Here is a 23,092-nt window from a genome sequence, read left to right on the forward strand (position 1 = left end):
TACAAATTAAGTACAGCAGAAATAAAAATAAATGTTAAGTAAATAAAATATTATTAATTAAAAAATCGTATTACAATAGAAATGAATAATGCCAAGTTTTATATAAATCAAAAATATGTAAGCAAATAAAAAACAAATAAATATATAACAATTATTTACTAAACAAAAAAAACTAATAATTGAAATAATAATAAAAATTCGAAAAGCGTACCATTAAAACAAATATAATGATTAAAGCATTCGGTCAAAATAAACACTCCTTCTTCATTTAAGTGCAAGCGAACCAACCTAACAGACCTATAAACTCGCTTATGTTCCTAAACTCTGTCATGCCAGTTTGAAAGAGGATCCAAAGAGGACTCTGCCATGTCAGTAAGAAAAGACGATCCAAAAATATTAAATCCAAAGATAGACACCGACATATAAGATGAAATACAGTTTCTGCCCAGCAGAACCGCAACCACCAAAAATTTTATGGAGTAGACCAAGTCTCAATGGGTTTTTCCTATGATCCGTAAAAATTGATACTGTGATACTCAGTGAATATCAAATTACTTGAAGAAGTTGACTAATATGTTTCTTGTCTTTATTAGCGGAAATATTTTGTGAAGTCTGACAAAAAGCTACAACTTCGCTGAATAACTATCACTGAATATTTTTATTATTGAATATATTTTATTTGCACTGCAATCTCGGTATAGAGTGTTTTTCTAAGCCTATGTATTACAAAATGAATTTTGCTCGAAAGTTTGACATTTTCTAGTATAAATGTCATTACAATGTTAAATTGATGTGTCAACTGCCGTACAGACCTGACTTGGCACCCAATAACTTCTTCTTGTTCTCAAACATAAGAAAAAAGTGAGTGGTGATCATTTTTCTGAAGCGATTTTTCTGAGTCAATTACATTATAGTCCCGACTTGGCACCCATGACTGCTTCCATTCCATTGAGACTTCAAAACCCTGGTTTTGGAAATACCAACTTCAGAGTGATAAAACTGTTCCGAAAATTGGTTCAATCGAATGTAAAAATTTATTGATCATAATGGAGAATACTTCAAAACCATCCATCATAAGTGGTCTCTGGAAGTATGTTTGGGTTAAATGGTCTCTATGTAATTTTTAGAATATGTATGTTAGGAATTCAATCCTTTTAAATTTGAAACATGCACCCATTTGATGACATACAAAGCCGATACATTTTCAATATTATGATCTCGTTAGTTAAAGGTTAAGTTTTGGACCTTTTTCAAAGCCTATTAGTAATCTATTGAAATTGTTAACTTATTATGATATTCATTATTGTATTTACAATATAAGTTCACCAATAATATAGCATATGTTAGCTATTAAAAGTTATGTTGTTGATACGTAGTTCTATTTACAAATAGGTTTTAGGTCTTTCCTTAAACCTACACATTTTGAATATTAAAATTTTCATATATTATTTATCAATAAAATTGTAAAATTATTTATCAATTGTAAAATTGTGTAATACAAGATAAATATTGAAAGTAATGGTTGAGATATTTAGAAGTTATTTCGATCTAAAACCCTAAGCTAACATTTTGTTATTATAAAAATACAAAATTAATGTACTGTTTAAAAATTAATAAAGAAGTTATTGATAAAAACTAAAAGTAATAAAACAAACAATTTATAAAATAATTAAGATTAGTATATATATATATATATATATATATATATATATACATATATATAATATATCTATATGTACATTTACTATTAAAATTAATTAATATTATTAAATTAATACATCTAATATACTATGTACTATATATATAGTATATGAGTACTATACTATACATATAGTCATATGAAGATGACTATAAAATATAGTCGAAATATTGGTGTTAACAAAAAATTTTTTTAAATTTTTTTTTTATTTAACACACTTTTTTATATAACAATTGATCAATTAGACCGTTTCAAGAAAAAAAATTATTAATGAAAATAAATTATTAAAATTTATATATTAATATACAATTTATTAAATTTTTTTTTTAATTTATTTTAATTACTTTACTAATTATTAATAATAAATAAATGAAATATTTATTTTTAGTGGAAATTGCCACTGATTGACAGAATTGCTTGAGTAATTCGAAAAATCGCTGTTCTCAGCGTATTTGCAGCTGCTGCGTGAGGTGAAGCAAGCAAAATCGCCAAGAAATTTAAACAAAATTTCTGATGAAATTTTAAGACCAAATACCATAAGCTTGTGAAGAAATTTGAGTAAACTGAAGACACTGAACTGAATACCTCGTGCACTAAAGAAGAGCAGAGCGAGTTTGTTTACCAACTGAATGAGGAATGCAAATACCACAGAACAACCACCTTCGAGTCGCAGAGCAATTGCTGAATGAAAAGTGTTGCCAATTCACACAACAATGACAATATTTTATCTTTATTGGTTGGTTTGATTTACTTTAAAAGATATCTTCAAAAAATAATATTTTATAGATTTATAATAACTAATAAAAAAATTTAATATTTTTTATTATCAAATTTTAAGATTTTATTTTTATTTTTTATTAGTGCCAATATTGTTCCTTACCAAAAGTATCTCAGGCATTGCTTAAAAATCGCTCTGCGGCTCTTTACTCAGCGCTCTCCCAAACAAGCACGTGTAGTACGAGAACAATAAAATATATTAAAAATATTTTATTTAAAGTAATTTTGCCGCTATTTCATTGCCAGTTGTATCTACAAGTTATCATACTTTCACAGATACGCAAACGAGTATTACCGTTCGTCGCGTGTGCATTCGACGGTTACGTAGTCTACCTTTGCACCTCATGAGGTCTATGACGTACGCGTATCTATTGTATCTATTGCTATTGGCAACGTGTTAATTAAATAAAAATATTTAGCAAATATTTTAAAGCAAAATTTAAAAATAAAATTAGTGTTAATTTGTGGTGCAAAATAAATTTAAAATCATTTTCAACAAATATGGATGAATTTTTAGATAATTTTGATGGGTAAGTGCAAAGAGTGCTGATCTTTCTTTCAAAAAAAAAAATATAATTCTTTTGATTTTTTTTTTGCCAAAAATAGAAAAACTGATAAAGCAAAATATTATAGTGGTTCTATTTTGATTTTGTTTTATCAACAATTTTAGTTTGAGTTTCAATTTATGTGTTTTTTTTTGTGCTTTTTTTTTAAAGTGCTTAATGACTTTTTAATTACTGCAAATCTTAAATGGAAAATACTTTATCAAACAGATTTTTAATTAACTAAAGTACTCGACGTCACTATTTCAAGTTGAATGCTTAGATTTTTAATTCTATTTAAAAAGAGATTTTTAGAACAGTAGTGAACTACAACAACAAAAATTCATTTTATATTATTTTTAATTAATTGAATTGTAGGCTGACCATACAACTGGTTTGAGTATTGGTCTTGAAAATAATACTTTTATTTAATTATTCGTAAATAAGAGACAGTGAGTACCAAGAATCAAACTCTGGTCCTGCCAAATTTGTAGCACAGAGTCAGCGCACCTTAAACAACTGACTCAAAAACGTATTTAACTTTTTATGTTCGCACATTTTTCTGGTGTTTTGTTATTTTACTGTTAAAGTTTTATTAATTTTATTTATTAAATTAATAAAATTTAATTAATTTTATTAATTTGATTAAATTTTATTTTTAAATTGTATTTATTAATAACACAATTTTGTTAATTTATTTTTCTTTTTCTTTAATTAAAAATAATATTTTATTTAAATTACACACCGCCAATAATACTTAAAGTATCTCAACTCTCTTTGCGGAAGCATTTCTCATATAAAAACAAAAGCAAATATTTCTTCCATAATATATCACAAAAACCGAACTGAGTTAAAACGAAAAGATTTCAATATCGAAAAAATAAATTTAAATATAAAAAGCAAAAAAATTTTACTGTTCATTGCACAACTTAAACCTTTGTTCTTAACTTTTGTTCTATTCTTTAAGGGTTATTTTCTTCCAAAGGATCCCAACCGAGTTTCAACAATAATAGAGCTCAAAGTTGCTAAAAGCTTATACGGTCCTTATGTACATAAAAAAAACTTAAGTGCAATAAATATATAATACATATAATATATGTATAAATTAATACATATAATATATGTATAAATTATATATATATATGTATATATATATATATATATATAAATATATATATATATATAATTGATCCTAACAGCTGCAAAATACTAATACAGTTGAGTTATTTCCTTTTTTCCTTGAAAGCATAATTAATTTGTGGTTCTTTAAGGATATATGAGTTAAAGCACCTTTGAAATTTCTTACTGAATTTTATTCTAATAGAAAAACCATTGCAAAATATAATTAAAGAGTTTAAAGTACAGTACAAACAAATATCGTATACCAAATAAGTTGGAAGTGAATAAAAAAAAATAACTATTGTACTTCTTATCTTAATGCAATAATTTTAAATATTATATGTTAAGTGCTATGACGCATTTGCTTAGTCAGTTACGTGGGAAGCCTATTCTCCCACCCCAAGTAAATTGTTTGTAATTTGTTAGTGATGATTGTAAAAATATTTGTGATAAATTATTTGAAAATTTATTTGTTAGAAATTCTGTTATCCTAGTAAAAAATATAAGTACTAGTAATTGTTTCTAGGAATTAAAAAAAAAATTTATATAGAATCTTGCAGAGATTAAAAAAGAATTTAATTGTGTGGAGTAGACATTGTTATAATAAAAATAATAATAAAAATAATAATAAAAATAATAATAAAAATAATAATAAAAATAATAATAAAAATAATAATAAATATAATAATAAAAACATTAAAAAAAATAATAATGAAATAATTAAAAATAGTTTTATTATTTCTAATTTATTCATTCACTTATTTTTTAGTTACTAAAAAATAAAAATCATTTTTGTCCTTAACGTTTTTCTCCTAACTACAATAGAAGAAATAGAGTTTACTTCATTTTTTAGCAAAAAGTTTTCTTTTAACGAAAAATTATGTTATCTACGCCATAACACAATTTATTACGTATAAGTACTCTTTGTAAAATATTGTTTATAATCATAACTTCACCAATGCACTGTATAAATCTGAATGAAAGCCAACATACAGTAAATGATAATCCACTAGCTACCTATTATTTTAGTAAGCTGTTAGTATCTATCACCAAACCTCAAGATGATATTACAAACTATTACCAAACTTTTAGATGATATTAGGAATTATTATCAAAATTCAAGATGACACTACGTACTTGGATAGAGATGAAAACATTTTGATATTGCCATGTCTTTAACCGATAAACTTCGTAAACTCTAAATGTTTTCATCTCTATCTAAGTTCGTAATATCATCTTGAATTTTGGTGATGGATACTAATCAGTGTCGATTCTAGTATGGTCTACACTAGTGCTGTTCATATTCAAATTTACGAAGTATTCGAAGAATTCGAATATTCGAATAGGAAACGAAGTCTTCGAAGTTGGAAAAAACTTCGAAGACTTCGTTAAATTGCGAATATTCGAATATTCGAAGAACTTCGGTTTTTTAAAAACTTCGAATAATGTGAACAGCACTAGTCTACACTACTTCTCCCACGTTGCAGTATTTTATTTTATTCACAACAAGGTCTTTTCAGCAAAATTGTCTTAAGACCGTATGGTCTAAACTGATTGGTAAGATAATATACCTACGCTCATAGACGACTCTCCCATTTATCATAAAGGACAGTACCTATTGTTTCTGTAACTATTTCAATGTACGCCTTACAGTACAACATTTTAATCTCTGTCCTTTAAATGGCTGCCTCCAAGAAAAAGAATTTGATGTAGCATGAACCACATGCGACTAAATTGAACATATTTATTAGTCAAAAACTTAGTAAAAAAAAAAACTCCTGATCTCGCATAATGAGTAGGTAACAGAGTAAATGACAAAGCGACTACTTCAAAATATATTTCGTGTAAACATATTTCTTTTTTGCCACATCACAGTATTACTTTTTGTTGTTGTTTTTTTATTCTTTGTTGGAAGGGCATGACATAGCCAGGACATTCAGTCCTCAGACTATTGCAATTAAGCCGGGAAATGTAAGGAGTAGACTGAAGATTAGGGCAGAAAATAGAAGAGAAGAAACGAAGTTGTTACTTCATCTCGAATTTCTTTGTTTCCTTAATAAAGCTCTACAGTTTAAGTACAAGGAGAGTATAAACCATAAAACATAAATCAAAAATCTTATGACGTTTTAGTTTGATAAATATGGATTCAATCTAGATTTATTCTCGTTTTGTTAAAATATTGTTGTTCAATGAAACAATTTTAGAGTAATCTAACATTTTTATAGTTGTGTTAGCAAACATTTATATTTTTAATAAATACATATATCGAATCAAATCACACTGCACTTTTTTATTAAGTCATATAAAACAGTTGTTTATTTCATGGTATAATCTTGCTACTCTGGCAGAATATCTACATAGAGTGTTATAAATCAATCTCGAGTATTATACATTTCTCTCGCGACTTACCAATCGAAAATGAAAATTGTACTAAAAGTGAAGAAGAATTTACCCTAGATTTACTAGTAGAAAACGATGTTAGTAATGTTCTTGTATTAATGCAGAATAATAACAGAAAAAATGGGCTGATTTGTGCATATTCTCAAGACACCTCTGATGACTTTACCATGCCATGTGTTGTCCATCAGTTTTGCATTACTATTTTATCTAATTACAGAACTCGTTACTTGAGTTCGTTAATACCCCCACATTTTTTTTAAAATTAGTTTTTTTAAGAAATAATATCATTAGTTCAGACAATTAGTTGATACATTTTGAAAAACTTAAACAATTATTTTTCATGAGACTTAAGTTCTATATATTTTTATTTTTTATATGACCACTTCATTTTTATGATTATGTATATTCTATCAAACAGACACTTCAGATTTCAGATGATATCGTATTTTTATTAGGAATGTTATAAAATGTCTAGATTTATAAAACATTTTTCTTTTATTTTTCTTTAGCACATAAGTCGGACTTGAAACTTAAATCTTCAAAGAACATGAAACTAATAATAAACAAAAAAAATGTCAACCTAGACGAAATTGAATATTTTGCAATTTTTATTAAATAAAAATTTAATACATTATCAATTGATATTTAAGCAAGCCAAATACTTTAAGAAAAAAAAAAAAATAACAAATATATTAAAAGAAACAGATAAATAGATAAATAGGCGGGCAAACATAATAAATAGAGTAGAGCTAACGTAAGTAAAATAATATTTCAAAATGTTTTAATTGGTATGAGTTTTCCATAACTCTCGAATAATACCGATCAAGAATTTGATTTTTCTAGTTTACTTACTTTTTAATAAATATTTGTTAAACAATTCTCATGCAATAACTCTACTGTGATATGTCTAAATGTTCATATGCCAATAAGATTTACTGGTACATGTTCCTGCCAATAGATGGCCGCACGTCAAATTCATTTTAAAAATTCTTGTGTCTTATAAACTCATCCATTCTATTCAAGTATATAACGTTTTTCAAATATTTCATCTTATCAGACATATGTAAAATACGTATATTTTTTTTATATTTAGTTAAAAAAGAGTATAATTGATAATATATTAATTATTAATTTGTACCCAACAGCAGTTCATTTGTCTGTTTGGGTTAAGTATTTTTTATATTAGGTTTTAATAATGTAAAAGTATTAAAACCTGATTATTATTAACATATTTTTTATAAAAATAAAAATGAAACGACAAAATTGGGTTTAATAGGGGAAATACATAATAAATTGAATTAAGCTCGCAAAAACAAAATATTGCTAACAATATTCTACAAAACATATTTTGACGGTAGGTAATAAAAAATAGAACACAGTTTAAAGACTATCAAACTGCTTACAGATCTACAGATATTTTGAATCAATAAAATATGGGTTTTGCAAGCAGTTTCAATAACTCTTTGGTTATTGCTGTGAGTTAATGCTAATGTAATGTATACATTCTGCTCCAAAAGTGCTCGGTTTTTGTAAATAAAACACACATATTTAAATTTTATTCCAAATTTATTTTATCTCTTTCAAAATATGCTCCTTCTGAAGCGATACACATATGCTAACACTTAACTCAATTTTCCATACACTTTTCGTAGGCCCGTGAAGGTATGGCTTTTAGTTCCTTCAGCGAATTCTCTTTTACCGATTCAATCGACTCAAAACGCTTACCACGAAAGGGGCAATTTGAGTTTCGGGAACAGGAACAAGTCGCACGGCGTCAGATCTGGCGAATATGGTGCCTGAGCAATGACGGTGGTCAAAAAATCGCTTACTACAAGAATTTTCCATAGTAAAAATCGCTAAATGCACTTGAGGTAGTCTCACATTAACAGCTGCTGTAAACGATCTAATTGACAGATGGCGCTCAAATTTGTACTATATGTCAAGAAAGGGTGTACCAACATAACAAAAACAAATTTTTGAAGAAGGTCTATTACTTAAGGAGTAGTTAATAAACAACAAAATCCGCATTTTTGAGCAGAAGGTAGATTCTCCTCCACGATTAAAGTCTGCTTGATCCTGCATAATTAGTATTCTTAATTCAAGCAGATAACCTGTTCATCCTTTTAAATTAAATTGTAGGAATTCTAGAAACTTTGAAAAAAAACATTTAAGTTTTTCTCCTACGACTGCCGAAGTTTGGTTTCCAGAAGAAACATGTTGTTAAGGAATCACCTCTTTGATCTTTGTCGGACTGTTGATCAAGAAGAACGAAACACCTATCAAATTATTTAAATTCAAGTGGATGTACATAGTTCTTATATACAGATATTTTTTTCAAGAAGTAAAATGATGAATTATAGCTATCCACAAGAAGTGGAAGAATATTTGCAGATCATTCACTGTGATAAACCAGCAATAGAAAACAACTGACAGAGGAAATTCAAAAAATTGTTAGTGAAATGAGTGTCGGACTTGTATTTCGAATAATAAATGCGATTATATGATGACTGGAACATTTCAGGAATTATGATGACCATAATTTGAGCTAAATTTATGTATTGTTTTATAAGAGAAGACAAAAAACGAATCCATTACTATATATACTTACTTACTGCTGTCCTTCTATCCTAGTAACATCAAACCATAACATACAAAGGTGTTTGACAAAAAACTCAACGAACGTGAATGACCAAATACCGTGTTTTTGAAATGCTGATACCGTGGGACTCTTTTTGTTCCCGAAGCTAAAAAAACCACTACAGAAAGACAACGTTACGATTCAATTGCGGACACACAAAAAAATTTGATAAATAAATTCAAAGGCAAGGATCTTATTAAGTGTACCACAAATGTTGGGAGAAGTATGTCAACCTATATGTATTTCTGCAATAGTGACATTGCACTCGATGGAGCATACCTCGATGGCAACAAATTAAATTTGATCCATAATATTATTTTTTAAAAAAAAATTTTGAAGTAAATATATAATGAGAAGATAAATATATAATAAATATAAATAGAATAAAAAAATGTTAGGTTTCGTTTAAATTATATAAACTTGGATTTTCATTTATAGCTAATCTATTGTATATAAACCGTAAGTTTCAGTAAAGCTTACATATAATAGAATAATTTATTTTTATTCTTATTTTAGTAGTCCTCCAATTTAATAAAAGGTTTTTTGTACAGTTCATTGTTAAATCAAAAGATTCAAGAAATCGAATGAATAGTTTAAACAGAAAATACAGTTATTATTATTTTTTTTAAATTAATTTTTAAGATTCTTTTGTTCTTTAATTTTTTCTCTGCATTTTTCTGTAGGTCTTATATCGTCCACCCTAGCCCACATTAGAGATACCTAAGTATTTCATAGTATTTTTGTAGGGCATATTATGTGAAATTTCAATGAGATCTTTTCCTTTTCATATTTTTTCTACAGCATTATAACATTAATATCGAGCCCATGCAATAGAATAGTCACTGACAGAAGCCTTAAGTGTTCCATAGAATTTTTGTGGAGCATTTTACACATAATTCTAGCGAGATTTACCTTTATATTCCTTCTCTCTCCTATAATATTCGTTAGATTTAATACAATATTGTCTATTGAAACTATAAATCTTTAAGTGCAATAGTATAGTCAACATGGTTTTGTGGAGCATTTTTTACATAATTCCAGCGAGGTTTACGTTTATATTCTTTCTCTTTCCTACATTTTTCGTTAGATCATGGACTATTCCACTTATCGAAACCATAACTCGTTAAGTTGAATAGTCAATGACAAAATATTGTTGTTCGTTAAATAGGACATGTGGTAAATGGAGTATTCGTTAAATTGAATGAATAATGTATTATGGATGGTTATGAACGAAAAACCAATGAATGCATTTTTTTAAGTTCAATTCAGTCCACACCATTTAGTGGATGGTCTTATTAACGTCTTAGCAGGAAAGTTTTGACATTTACATTGGTAAAACCTCTAATTCGTACATATCTATAAGATCGTTTATATTGAACGAATCTTTAACTGGTTCAACGTTCGTCGTTTATTTTATAATTACTTGCTATTTTTTTCTTTTTTTCGAAATGTTCTTATTATTTTCTGACATAAAGTTAATAACTGCTAAAATTTCGATGATTAATTTTGTTATATATAATTTCTTTATAAAAAAAATGAATACAAATAAATTGCATGTAGGAAACTTTTAAGTCACAAAATCCGCACACTCTGCAAAAATGGAACAACCACCGCAAAATTATAGTAATTTAAAATTTTATCATATAAGTGATAAAATATTACGTCAAATATATATAAACAAAGGCAAATTTTAAATTTAATATATTTTATATATATATATGAATTTGATTTGAAATTAATATCAATTAAGCTAAAAATCTGAGTCTACGAAATTCACAAATTTAATGTAAACAAAAGTGTGACAAATTGCTGATTAGTGAATATTAAATTTAATATTTGTAATATTATGATTTCATAAATTATCAGAGAACATTATTCATTTAAATAAACCTTCTAGCGTAACGAAAACTAAATAAATTAATAACTTAACACTGAGCTTTGTTGTCAAAAATTCTTTTTTAAATAAATAAAAACTTAAACCGCTGTAAAAAACAATAAACAATTGTTTTATTTTCTAACTGAGCTGAGACATACACTGCTATACCATAGAATATATAATATCTAGTAGATATCTAGTATCTAGTGTCAAAGAAATAATATTACATATATAGTATTATATATACAATAGCATTAGATATACTATATAATACTATAGTAATATAAATAATGGGTGATAATTTGGCTTGAGGAGAGGAAAAGAATATTCCGTTCCTATTTGGTTTACTATGAGTTGTGTTAAAATTTAATCAATCACAGCATTTAAATTAAATATTTTAAGTTATTCATTAATATTTAGCAAAGAATTCAAAACTTTAACTTATAAAAAAACCAAGCAAATATTTACAATTTAAATTTTTGTGCATATTTTTTTTAAAAAGATGTCTATTTTAATTTAAGTTCCAGACTTAACTCTTTTAAATCACATTTTAAACAAAAAATTTAAAAACAGGATTTAAAAAGTACTGCCAGAGTTTAAATTTTATCAACTACATTAATTTTTTAAAACAAAAAATCAGTCTACTTTACTAAAATTTTTACTAGATGTCGCTTTTGTTATATTTGAAACATTCTCATTCACTTTAAAATCAAACGGGTAATCCCCGTAGCTTGCATATTAACTTTTTAATATGAAGCATTATTTTTTTATGAATCAAAAAATATTTGAAATAAAAAATAAATTGTAATTCACGCGCTTAGCTTTGTAAATAAAAAAAATATTTCCTCTTATCATATGATTATTGAAGATTACAAACTTTGTCATATGATTCGCTTAGTCTATCGAATCTACACCATTATTAACCAGAAAAAGCACATTAATTAATTAATAAATCGAATCGATAGGATGAGTATCTGAAACTGCAAGCCAAAGAAGAACAAATTTAATCCGATTAATCACGTTACCAAATTTCTAACCATATTCAGTCTAGTCTTTGACGTACAAAATGTTATGAACTGTATATTTTTTTTAAAGTTTAGTAAGCTTTCACCACAAAACTTAAGACTTCAAACTTACTCACCACACTTTTTTTAAAAAAAAATCCAAATCATTCAGCGCGCTATGTTGAAAAGTTCAAAATAAGTTAAGTCACATAAAGTATTTAAGCTTGCTCAGATATCACGCTCCCGACAGTTAATTCTGAAATTTTCAAAAGTTAAAATAGAAATTAAAATAGTTTTAGTGAAAAAGTGAAAGAAAAATATTTTTTTATATATAATATTTAAAAAAAAATACTTTACCAAAATAATATGTATCTTATACTGAGTATACAAAAGCATTGCTTTAAAATGACGTTTTTTTAATATTCAAGAAACTTTCAAGTGCTAAGTGATAAAATAAAATTCAAAGAAATATTATTAAAATTAATAAAAAGTAATTTTAACAAAATTTTAAAGTTAATAAAAAATAATATTATAATAAAAAATTAAAATTATTATTATAAAAAAATCAATCAATTAATTTATACAACGCATCGAATAATTTATTTACAAAATAAAATAGTTATAATCTATAAAAAAATTGTAGAATTGAAGAAATTTTTAAGTGCACCAGTATTTTAGTTTATATAAAATTGTGATTTTTTTGACAAATTTTATAGTCCTTAAAAAAAAAAAAATTTAATAAAATTTTCAATAATTTAACTTCTGCAAAAAATATATTTTTAAAGGTAATTTAAGGCAAATTATTTAAAGAAAAAGACAATAAAAAAGAAAATTCAATAAGAAGATAAGAAAATTTATTTTTATTAGTTTTGTTATTTAATTTATTTTATTCTTACATTAATAATATAATGAAAAGTTAAGAATAAAATTAGGTTATATCACATTAATTACGACGTTATTTAGTGAACTTATGTTAATTATTTATGTTAGTGTTAATTAATATATACTAATGTATGCCTAACAGATAATTGTAGTTTATTTTTAACAAATAATAATTTTTTAGAATATTTAAAATTAATAGAAATTTTTATGGAGCTTTTTCTTTTAATTAAATAATTTTGTTTTACTTATTTAAAAAATAATTTGTTATACACAACCTTTTTTTATGCTGTACACACTAAACTTTAGTAAACTTTAGTTTACTATAAGGGTTTGAAAAGGATTTCACCAGCTTCATGTATTTTTCAGGAATTATTTTTTTTATTCTTATTAATTTTAAAAATAGAATTATCTCACCTAAAATAAATTATTATTCTATTTACAATTTATGAGAATAGTATAAACAGTTAAATTGAGTTTAGTGTAACTTAAGGAGATTTAATAATCTTAATAACCTTATTAAGATTTAATAATGGTTTTTATATTTTACTTATCCGGCTATAGTTCACTTTACGTTAAAATTAAAATTCAACGTTTGTTTAATTTTTTTTAATATATTCTATATTTCGACTCCCTGAGAGTCATCACCAGGATAAGGATTTAACAAAAAGTGACCTATAGCCAGATAAAAAATATATAAAAACCATTATTAAAAAAAATTGGTCGAGAAATAAATTTAAAACCTATTAAGATTTATTTTACAAATTAAACTCTGACTCAAAATAGTATATAAGCTAAATATAATATTATTTATTGAATTTCGGACGATTTAAAGTTTTGCTTATTATTAAAATTATTAAAATTTTATATTGATGTTATTTTATATTGATATTCAAATTATCAAATAAACTATGAGTATTTAGTTTTTTCCAACTTTTTGTAGTCAAAAAAAAAATAATAGAATAAAGTATATTTTTCGTACATCATAAATTATATCCAAAGTACATATACTGAATATATAATTATTGAAGTTATAAAAAAACAACTATATAAAAAAAGTTTTATTATGTATAATATCAATAAAAGAAGTGTAGAGTATAAATTATTTTATAATTATAAACAAGACAATGATTAATATTCAAATTGTCAGAGAAAAAATAGTTTATTTCTTTAGAAGATTTCATTTTATTAGTGTCAATGGAAAAAATTATTTTTTATCTCATAATAATTTTTATTTTAATAATTTTAATTTAATAATTTTTATTTTTTTAGTTATTTTTTTCATTTATTTTAGTACAATCTGTCAAGTATGAATGACAATAAGTATTATTTGTTACGATTTAAACAAAGAAAATCGCGTATGCAGTAGGCCCAGTGACATATATACTTAAAATAAAAATGTGTGACCTACATATACGTCTTAGGTCGTCTCTAAGACTTTTCTCTAATAATAATTATTTTTTCAATAATTTTTCAATAATATTTTTCTCCTTAATGTATCTTCGTTATCGCCTTAAAATCGCAAGTTTTACGCAAAATTTTTTAATTTTTATAAAATATATAAAATTAATTTTATAAAAAATTTCAATTTAAGTCTTTTAATTGTTGATGAGTAGAATTCAGTTGTTGAACATTATAGGATTAATTTGATAACGTCTTCATACTCATCAAACTTTTATTAAAGTATATTTCAAGTCCTTAATTTTGATGCTTTAGACCCAAAATAGTTTCATCATGATAATCAAATTATGTAGTTATTAACCATATTCCTTTCGTGTATTAAGGTTGATTTGTCAACACATGAAAATGTGTCTTTAATCTAAAATCATATCTGAAAGCTATACTTAATATAGTGTTGAGAAAGAAACCAATCATTATTGCTCCAAAATATTTTTGGATTACAGCTAAAGTTCTAGCTTTGATGTAATTATTCTCTTTCACTAAAATATATATTTTTGACCTTAAATTTATATAAATAACGTACATATTGATCTATAAATATAATCTCCGATAGTAAACAAGTTACCTTTTATTTAGATTTTAGGTTCCCAATCTAAAAGTGGTATTTCATTTAATGGTGTTTCATTACATTCCTAAAACGAAGGCATAAATATAAAGTTAGTTACACACACATATGAAAAATTAAGTTAATCCCTGGATCCATTAAATATGATTTTTCTTAATTTTTTATGAAACAATCAGTATTCAAAAACTTGTGTAATGTTTGATAAATTTAAAATTTAACAAACATATTTAGAAATTTTTAAATAGTTGATGGAACTATTAGGAAAAATTATTGTCCTATATGTCACTGATAGACATATTATGTTAATATTGCAATGTCGCGTATTTTATCAGTAGTAACAAGAGCCTGTCTCCCATGTTACGTGAGACTAAAACCCGGTAACGGATTATTATGGCCAAATAAGAGAAGAAGAACTTCACTAAACTTCTTCAAAGTTGCTTCCTTTTTGTTTGGGGCTTGCTTAACTAAGTAAAGTCACACAACTTCATAATATTTCTGTCTGTGAAATATTGAATAAACTTTTAATATTTTAAAAATATTGTGGTTTGAACAATTGTGAAATAAATAAATACAAAAAAAATTAACTCTTCGTAACGTCCTTGATTCAATATATGTCTCTGCTATAGTAATAACCATTATAAAACAGTCTGACGGAATTAAGATTGGACAATCAAAATTGATATTTTCTGAAACAATAAAGATATTGAAATGTAATTTATTTTATATAGTACATAACATTTTGCTATAAAACCCCACACATTGAACTCTCAAACATAGTCACAAACATGTCAAGGTTTTCGATTTTTTTGAATATCTCAAAAATTGAATCTTAATTCTGCCACAACATCTGCCGATTAGAATTCATTATTTTAGAAAGAATTTCTTCTTATATATTCAAATAATTATCTTAATAATTAAGATAGTAATGAGATAGTTAATCAGAGTTATTTATAATTAATGTTATTAATAATATTAATTTGTTGAAAAAACCACAATAATATTTGGTATACATTGTAACAATATTAACCCAAGTGGAAAATAATTTCATTTCAGAATTTTATTTTATTATTAACAATAAAATTGTATCATATACATCAAACATTTAAAAGCACATCACATTCAATATAAATGTTTTAAATATTTAAAAAATTAAATTAAAATTAAATAAATATTTTAAATATTTATTATCTATTAATTTTAAAGAATATTAAAAATATCTTTAACTGAGGTAAAAGTTATAATAAAATTCCTTAAAACTATTAATCAGTTTAAAATTGCACATATAAGTACGTATATATAGTATGTATAAATATGTGCACGTATCAGAATTTCTTTATAATTCTATACAGAGAGATTCATCCATATATTAATTTAGATTCGTAGTTGCAGTCATTTGCTTTTGACAGATCTATTTTTACTGCCTATATGCAATATGTACTACACTATCTCCTAGCTATTTTGTTCTATAGTTTCTTTCATAGTTCCTTTCGTAGTTTGATTTACAAAATCATTAATAGCACAGTCAGTGACTCTCCGAATAATATATAAAATTTATCTAACAGCTTTACGAAATGAATAATTGATTTTTTCTATGACATCTATTCAAATTCGAAGGTATAACAAATTCTCTGGAAACCATCTCTAAGTATACAGTTAATTTTTATTCAAATTTCCCTCCAGAATATTGGGAGTTGATAACAAGAATGAATTTTAAGTGTCTACATTATATACGTAATACTTATCTTAAAATATATTGTATTCTGTATTTTAGTAAGCTTTTATATCTTCAAAAATGTATGTACTGTAATAGTTCAATTGATTCATTTTTCTTTATTCAAACATCATCGGAACCTTAAGCTCTCTAAGGAGCATATAGTCCTCTCTAAAACTTCTATCCATTTTCTTTGTTGACCGATTCAACTCTTCAATCAAGTACATATATTTTGTTAACATCACTTTAAATGGCATCCATCCATCTCTTTCTTACTATATTTCTACCATAATCTTAAGCTGTCTAAGGAGCATATGGCCTTCTTTAAATTGTCCACCCATTTTTTTTTGATCGAGTCCATGGTAATTATTCAATCACATACATATATTTTGGTAATTATATTTTATATTTTACGATGTCCATTCATCTCTCCCTTACTCTATTTCTACCAGAAGTAATATCTCATATTTGCTATGTCATTAGTATGGTCTTCCAGGTCCAAAGTGGAATTTGGTTTATATTAAATATAAATTTAGAAATACATATAAGTTATTATATCTATATTATATCTATGTCTAAATATATAGTTATTGTATTATTATTATTTTTGTCAACATATTAAAAACGAATCAGATTTTATGTAAGCATAGAATTTTTCGTTGTAGTCTGAAGTCACAGGACCAATCTGATGACTTCAATTTATTATTATTAAAACAAATTAGTTGTAATAAAATGTATGAAAAGAGTTATATCTTTATGTATTCAGAGGAAATATAAAAATAGAAAATATTTAAATTTGCACCTTATTTTTGTAAATATTTTGCTTTTTGTGCAGTTCTCCATTTTAATTAACATCAAATGGCGAGTCAATTAGCACACCTTCGGGTATTTCTGTAATACTAAAAACTTTTCCCTAAAATCTAACTAATACTAAAATAATAAAATTTATTATATGTGTTATATAAAAATAAAATTATTATTAATTTTAAATATTTTAGCTTGACTTGTATCACTTCAATCATTAACAATAAACGTGTTAAAATGCCACTTTTTTAAAAATAAGAAAACATTTTTAAATAGAGTCAATAATAATGGTTCGGCATTATTATATATAATCAGTATATAATAATATATATATATATATCATATATACTTAAAATGTATAAAAAATGGAGCTTGTAAATTAGGTTACAAAACCAAAGTGTGAAATCAAGTCTAATCAACCAATATTTTTTCCACCAAAAAACAGCTTCAAAGTCGTTTTCACCAATAATAATTGTTTTTCTTTCTTTCCTCTTTCCTATATCTAGCATGCCCTTCCCTAGTGTTACGAGCATTTATCAGGTGTTAACACGTAAGAAGCCAATCGAAGATTCTAGCGAATCTAAATTAGCCAAAGTACTTTCCGCTTTTGATTTAACTGCCCTTGGCATTGGTTCAACACTCGGCGTTGGTGTTTATGTGTTGGCTGGAGAGGTTTCCAAGCAATATGCGGGCCCTGCTGTGGTCGTAAGTTTCCTGATAGCTGCTATAGCTTCTATATTTGCCGGTTTGTGTTATGCTGAGTTTGGTGCACGTGTCCCTAAAGCTGGTTCCGCTTATATCTACAGTTATGTGACAATTGGCGAGTTCATTGCATTTATCATCGGCTGGAATTTGATACTTGAATATGCGATAGGTAAGTACGCCCAAAGTTTGTCTTGTCTTGCCATTAAGTTCGAAGACAAATGTCTGGTGGAATTTATTAAATATAATTAATTATTTGTAAATACTGAATATTTTTGTTTTTACTTATTCAATACTAGATTTTTTTCCAAATTTATATCAATTAAATACCATACATTTCGGTTATTGAGAAGTTGAAAGATCTATAAAACGATTCAATTAATTTCTATTAATAATCGAAAATTTGCAGCTTGTCGGTGATATTTGATTCAATTTTGACAAAACATTTTTGGAATTCAATTAATTGCAACTTTTCATGTTTCTTATTAGAATTGATAAATTATTTTCGTATATTTTGGGGAACTAATGACTTAATAACACGAAATTTATTTATGTTTAATATAGTATTTGTTATAAATTTTTTATTTTATACATTTTAAATATTTTATATAAATAACTACATATGGGAACACTTTAGGTTCCAAGTGGTTTTAAACTCTGAATTTTTCCATTATACGATAGTACAATGGACCAATAGACCTAAATGGATCGCCTTGGGGTTGCTAATATAACCTAACCTAACCTAACTATATACGAAATAATGCATAAGATTGGATAAAAGTTCAAGTAAACAAAAATAGAAAATTATAGATTTTCTATAATCCCTTATACTTTAGTTCCAAATTTATAAGAGCTATTAGTTCTTTCCATCATATTCATATAATTAACAAGTTAATTTTTTTGAACTCATCACATATTATATGCTTTGTAATCGAAGTAACTTGAGTCGTGGTATACAATTAATTTTCATTAAAGGTATAAAAAGGTATTGTATCAAAGTTGTCCGTACTCCATTTATGCAACATAGTTAAAGGAAAAAATAAATTTAACATTTAGAAATCAAAATCATTTAAGTTATAGCACAAGAACGTCCGTGAATATAAGAGAAATCACAAGAAAGCTATTAGATATAAACTTTATGCCTGGAGTCAAGAAATTGTATTTGTTGAGGCGGGTTATAAAAAGGTCGATGTACACTTTATTGTAATAGAATAAAAAATATTAAAAAAAAAAAAAAAGAATATTAAAACAAGGCAACCTTACGCCTCTTAACTGAAAAGAAATCAGAGTGAATAGTTCTAGTGTATTTCTACTATTATTTAAACCCCCAATAGCACTCACTAAGGAGCGCAAATGTCAGGCGCGACGCTAAAATAAAGTCATTTCCCTTCAGTTCGGAATAAGACCTTGTGCACACACATTATCTCAAATTGCAGAAAAGTAGGGTTATGAGAATGATGGCGGTGTAAATAAGGATGGAAGAGGCTTGAGATGTTAAAACTTAGTTCGTTACTCTACAATCCTTCGACCTTGCCAGAATGAAAGACTCCGCCAAGTAAAACTTTGCAAGAACCGTCGGTTTAACTCTTAAAGTTATTGCAAACCAAGTCCCCGCGCCACATCAAGGTATATGCTTTGTGAGGAGATATCTTTTGGATATCGTTTTTTTATTATTTTATTTTATTTGTAGTTAACAAAAAGTAAAATCCAAATATGAATTTGATGGTAAATAGTTCACCTTTATTTACGTGCAATATCTTTATCTCAGTATCTTAGTTTGGAAATATTTTTATCCAAACTGTGCTCAAGCTTAAGAAAGATTTCTTCTACTAAATGTATATTTCTTGTTCAACATTAGCTACATCAACATTTTTTTTTACCCAACTACCGAACTGATTGGCAATAGTACAGTATTCCTTAAATGACTAAATATTAAAAAAGTGTGTGCAAAAAATGTATTTATCCTAAGAGGCCCACTCAATAAATAATATATAATTAATTTTAGGAATTTTAAAAAATGTATATACTATAGACCACATTTAATGATATTATTTTTTGGAAATATAAACAGGTCCCTTTAAAAACACACTGAATATTTGTTTGTTCCACACTACGGTTATGGTTGAGAAACACTTCAATAGCCTAAATTATATTATATTTAAATATATGTATACAATAATATTTAAAAATATATACAAACACTTTAAATAATTAATATATTTCTTTCTTGTAGGCTCCGCCAGTGTTGTAAAAGGCTTAAGCACATATTTGGACTCATTGTGCGGCTATGCCATGCGTGACTTTTTGGGTGCACACTTGCCAATCAATGTTGATGGACTTGGAGATTATCCTGATATATTTGCATTCGGCGTCACTTTACTATTTTCATGGGCCATTGCCTTTGGTGCCAAGGAATCAACACGTGTCAATAATGTATTCACAATGTTAAATTTGGGTGTTGTACTCTTTGTCATTGTGGCAGGTCTATTTAAAGGTAAACAGCTTTACTTTCATCCTAAAAATTTGACTTTTAAAATAATTTTTTTTATTTTTTATATTATAGTTTCTACTACAAATTGGTCACTACCAAAGGAAAAAGTTCCTGAAGGATATGGTGAAGGTGGTTTTATGCCTTATGGCGTCTCTGGTATTATTAAAGGTGCCGCCGTTTGTTTTTATGGCTTCATTGGTTTCGATTGTATTGCCACTGCCGGTGAAGAGGCTAAGAATCCAAAAAAATCCATTCCATTCGCTGTGATAACTTCGCTAGCCATGATTTTTCTTGCCTACTTCGGTGTCTCTACAGTATTAACCATGATGTTGCCATACTATGAACAAGATGAAAGTGCACCACTGCCACATGTGTTTCGCATTTATGGCTGGGTCGCTGCTGAGTATATTGTGTCCATTGGTGCTATGTTCGGTTTATGTGCTAGTTTAATGGGTGCCATGTTTCCTTTACCTCGAATTGTTTTTGCCATGGCAAATGATGGTTTGTTATTTAAGTTTATGGGTGAAATAAGTCCAAAGTATAAGACACCCTTCAATGGTACATTGTTAACTGGTTTCTTGACTGGCGTCTTGGCTGCTATTTTCAACTTGAGTCAGTTGGTGAATATGATGTCTATTGGTACTTTGTTGGCGTACTCTATGGTAGCGAGCTGTGTATTGATATTACGCTATGAATGTGATGAGCGTCGTGATTTGAAGCAACTAGGAAATGGGCGCACCTTGAATGACTACAACGAGACGAATTGTGCACTCTGGCGACAACTCTTCAATACAAGTAATTCGATGGTGCCCACTAAAGCTAGTTCTCGTATTGTTACTGTGATGACTACTTTGTATTGTAAGTTCATTATATTTTATATTATGCTATATGTTGAGATACATTTTTAAAACAATTTCTTTTTCAAATTTCAGCTGTGTGGTGCGTGCTATTTTCACAAGTCGTCACCATTTACGAAGAAGATTTTATACATAAACTTTTGATTGCTGTCTCAGCTGTGCCTCTTGTACTAATGCTTTACATAATAGCCAGGCAACCTGTCTCTGGCAGCCAGTTATCTTTTAAGGTACCATTCGTACCATGGTTACCTGGCATTTCTATTCTTATTAATATTTACTTGATGGTCAAGCTAGATCAGCTGACATGGATGCGTTTCGGTATTTGGATTGTGATAGGTAAAACACTTGAACTTTTTATAAAATTAATTAAATAACGATATACATTTTTTTTATTAGGCCTGGCAATATTCTTCAGCTACGGTATACGCAATAGTCGTTTGCGTCAACAGGACGCACGTAGTTCGGTAGTCACATTGCATGAAAGCAGTGAGCTGAGCTCGCTGAACGATGACAAATACTGCACTGAAACGCCTCTCATGTGTGTGCAAAACTCAAGTTAAATAAGCCCAGTCAATTAATAGGTTTCTTGGAAGAAAATTCAGTTCCCAGGAACCTTACAGGCAGATTTGATATATAGTTCAGAAGATTTTTTTGATACTTTTAATAGATGAAGTGCTAACGTCTTATGATATTAAAGGTCAAGGTTGATATGGAAACTATATTTTGTAGAATTATTGTTTCTAATGCATTAGTTATATTAATTATTAGACGTTTAAATTTTAAAAAAAAAATTTGCTTTCAAAACTAATAAGAGTAAGAATAAAACAGCTACTTACTGCTGTTCTTCTCTCCTAGTGGAGCATAAGACCTCAGCTTTTGGTTAAGGACAGTTTAATATATCCAAACCAGACTAGCACTATATCTATGACCCTTTTTTAGTTTCATTGCTGAAATATGTAATTTCTTTCATCTTCGAACTTTAGTATCATAAGAAACTGACGCAATGTCTATAACATCCAGTAACATATATCATAGAAAGTCATAACTAAAATGTATCAAAAATAAACCTTGACTGATTTTTTTTCCAAGACTTACAATTGATTGTACTTAATTTACTGGGCTTCATTTTTGAGGATATTTCCGGAATTAGTTTCTACAAGAAATCATAGATTGATAATTAGATATTTCAAGCAAGATTATAATGCTTGCGCACTGCTCTCTTTAAAGTATACAAATGATATCGAATGTATTATTTTAATTTTAGTAATAATTTTAATCAATTCAACTCATTGTTTTCATTTATAATTTTTTTTTAAAATTTCATTGTCATTTTGATAAAATATTTATTAATTTAGATATTATTTAATTGCATTGATCTGTTAAACAGTGATTTAAATTGCTTCGCATTTTAGAACCAAAAAATATCTTTATTTTTGTATTTAAGTATTTTATTACAAATAAAAATAAAAGACATTACTATAGTAAACAAGTATTTTTAATAAATTTATATATATTAAATTTCAATAAATTATTACGTTTTCAAAACAAACTTATTACGTCATAAGTG

At 26.6% G+C, this 23,092-nt stretch overlaps 1 protein-coding gene across 2 annotated transcripts; it reads left to right on the plus strand.

The window, feature by feature from the left end:
• The first annotated feature begins 2,971 nt into the window (after window positions 1-2,971).
• On the plus strand, window positions 2,972-22,816 carry LOC119668693 (cationic amino acid transporter 2). Of its 2 annotated transcripts, none has more exons than XM_038078286.1 (6): window positions 2,972-3,006; window positions 17,982-18,349; window positions 20,411-20,671; window positions 20,741-21,526; window positions 21,601-21,861; window positions 21,922-22,816. In XM_038078286.1, exons 1-6 carry the CDS (start codon window positions 2,978-2,980, stop codon window positions 22,083-22,085), a joined length of 1,869 nt encoding a protein of 622 aa, XP_037934214.1. In that variant the 5' UTR covers window positions 2,972-2,977; the 3' UTR covers window positions 22,086-22,816. The 2 variants fall into 2 exon arrangements, with proteins under 2 accessions (XP_037934214.1, XP_037934215.1); XM_038078287.1 differs by lacking the exon at window positions 2,972-3,006 and adding an exon at window positions 12,802-12,840.
• The last annotated feature ends 276 nt before the right edge of the window (window positions 22,817-23,092 follow it).

This window comes from Teleopsis dalmanni, chromosome 1, assembly GCF_002237135.1.
Source record: "Teleopsis dalmanni isolate 2A chromosome 1, ASM223713v2, whole genome shotgun sequence".
Classification (NCBI taxonomy): domain Eukaryota; kingdom Metazoa; phylum Arthropoda; class Insecta; order Diptera; family Diopsidae; genus Teleopsis; species Teleopsis dalmanni.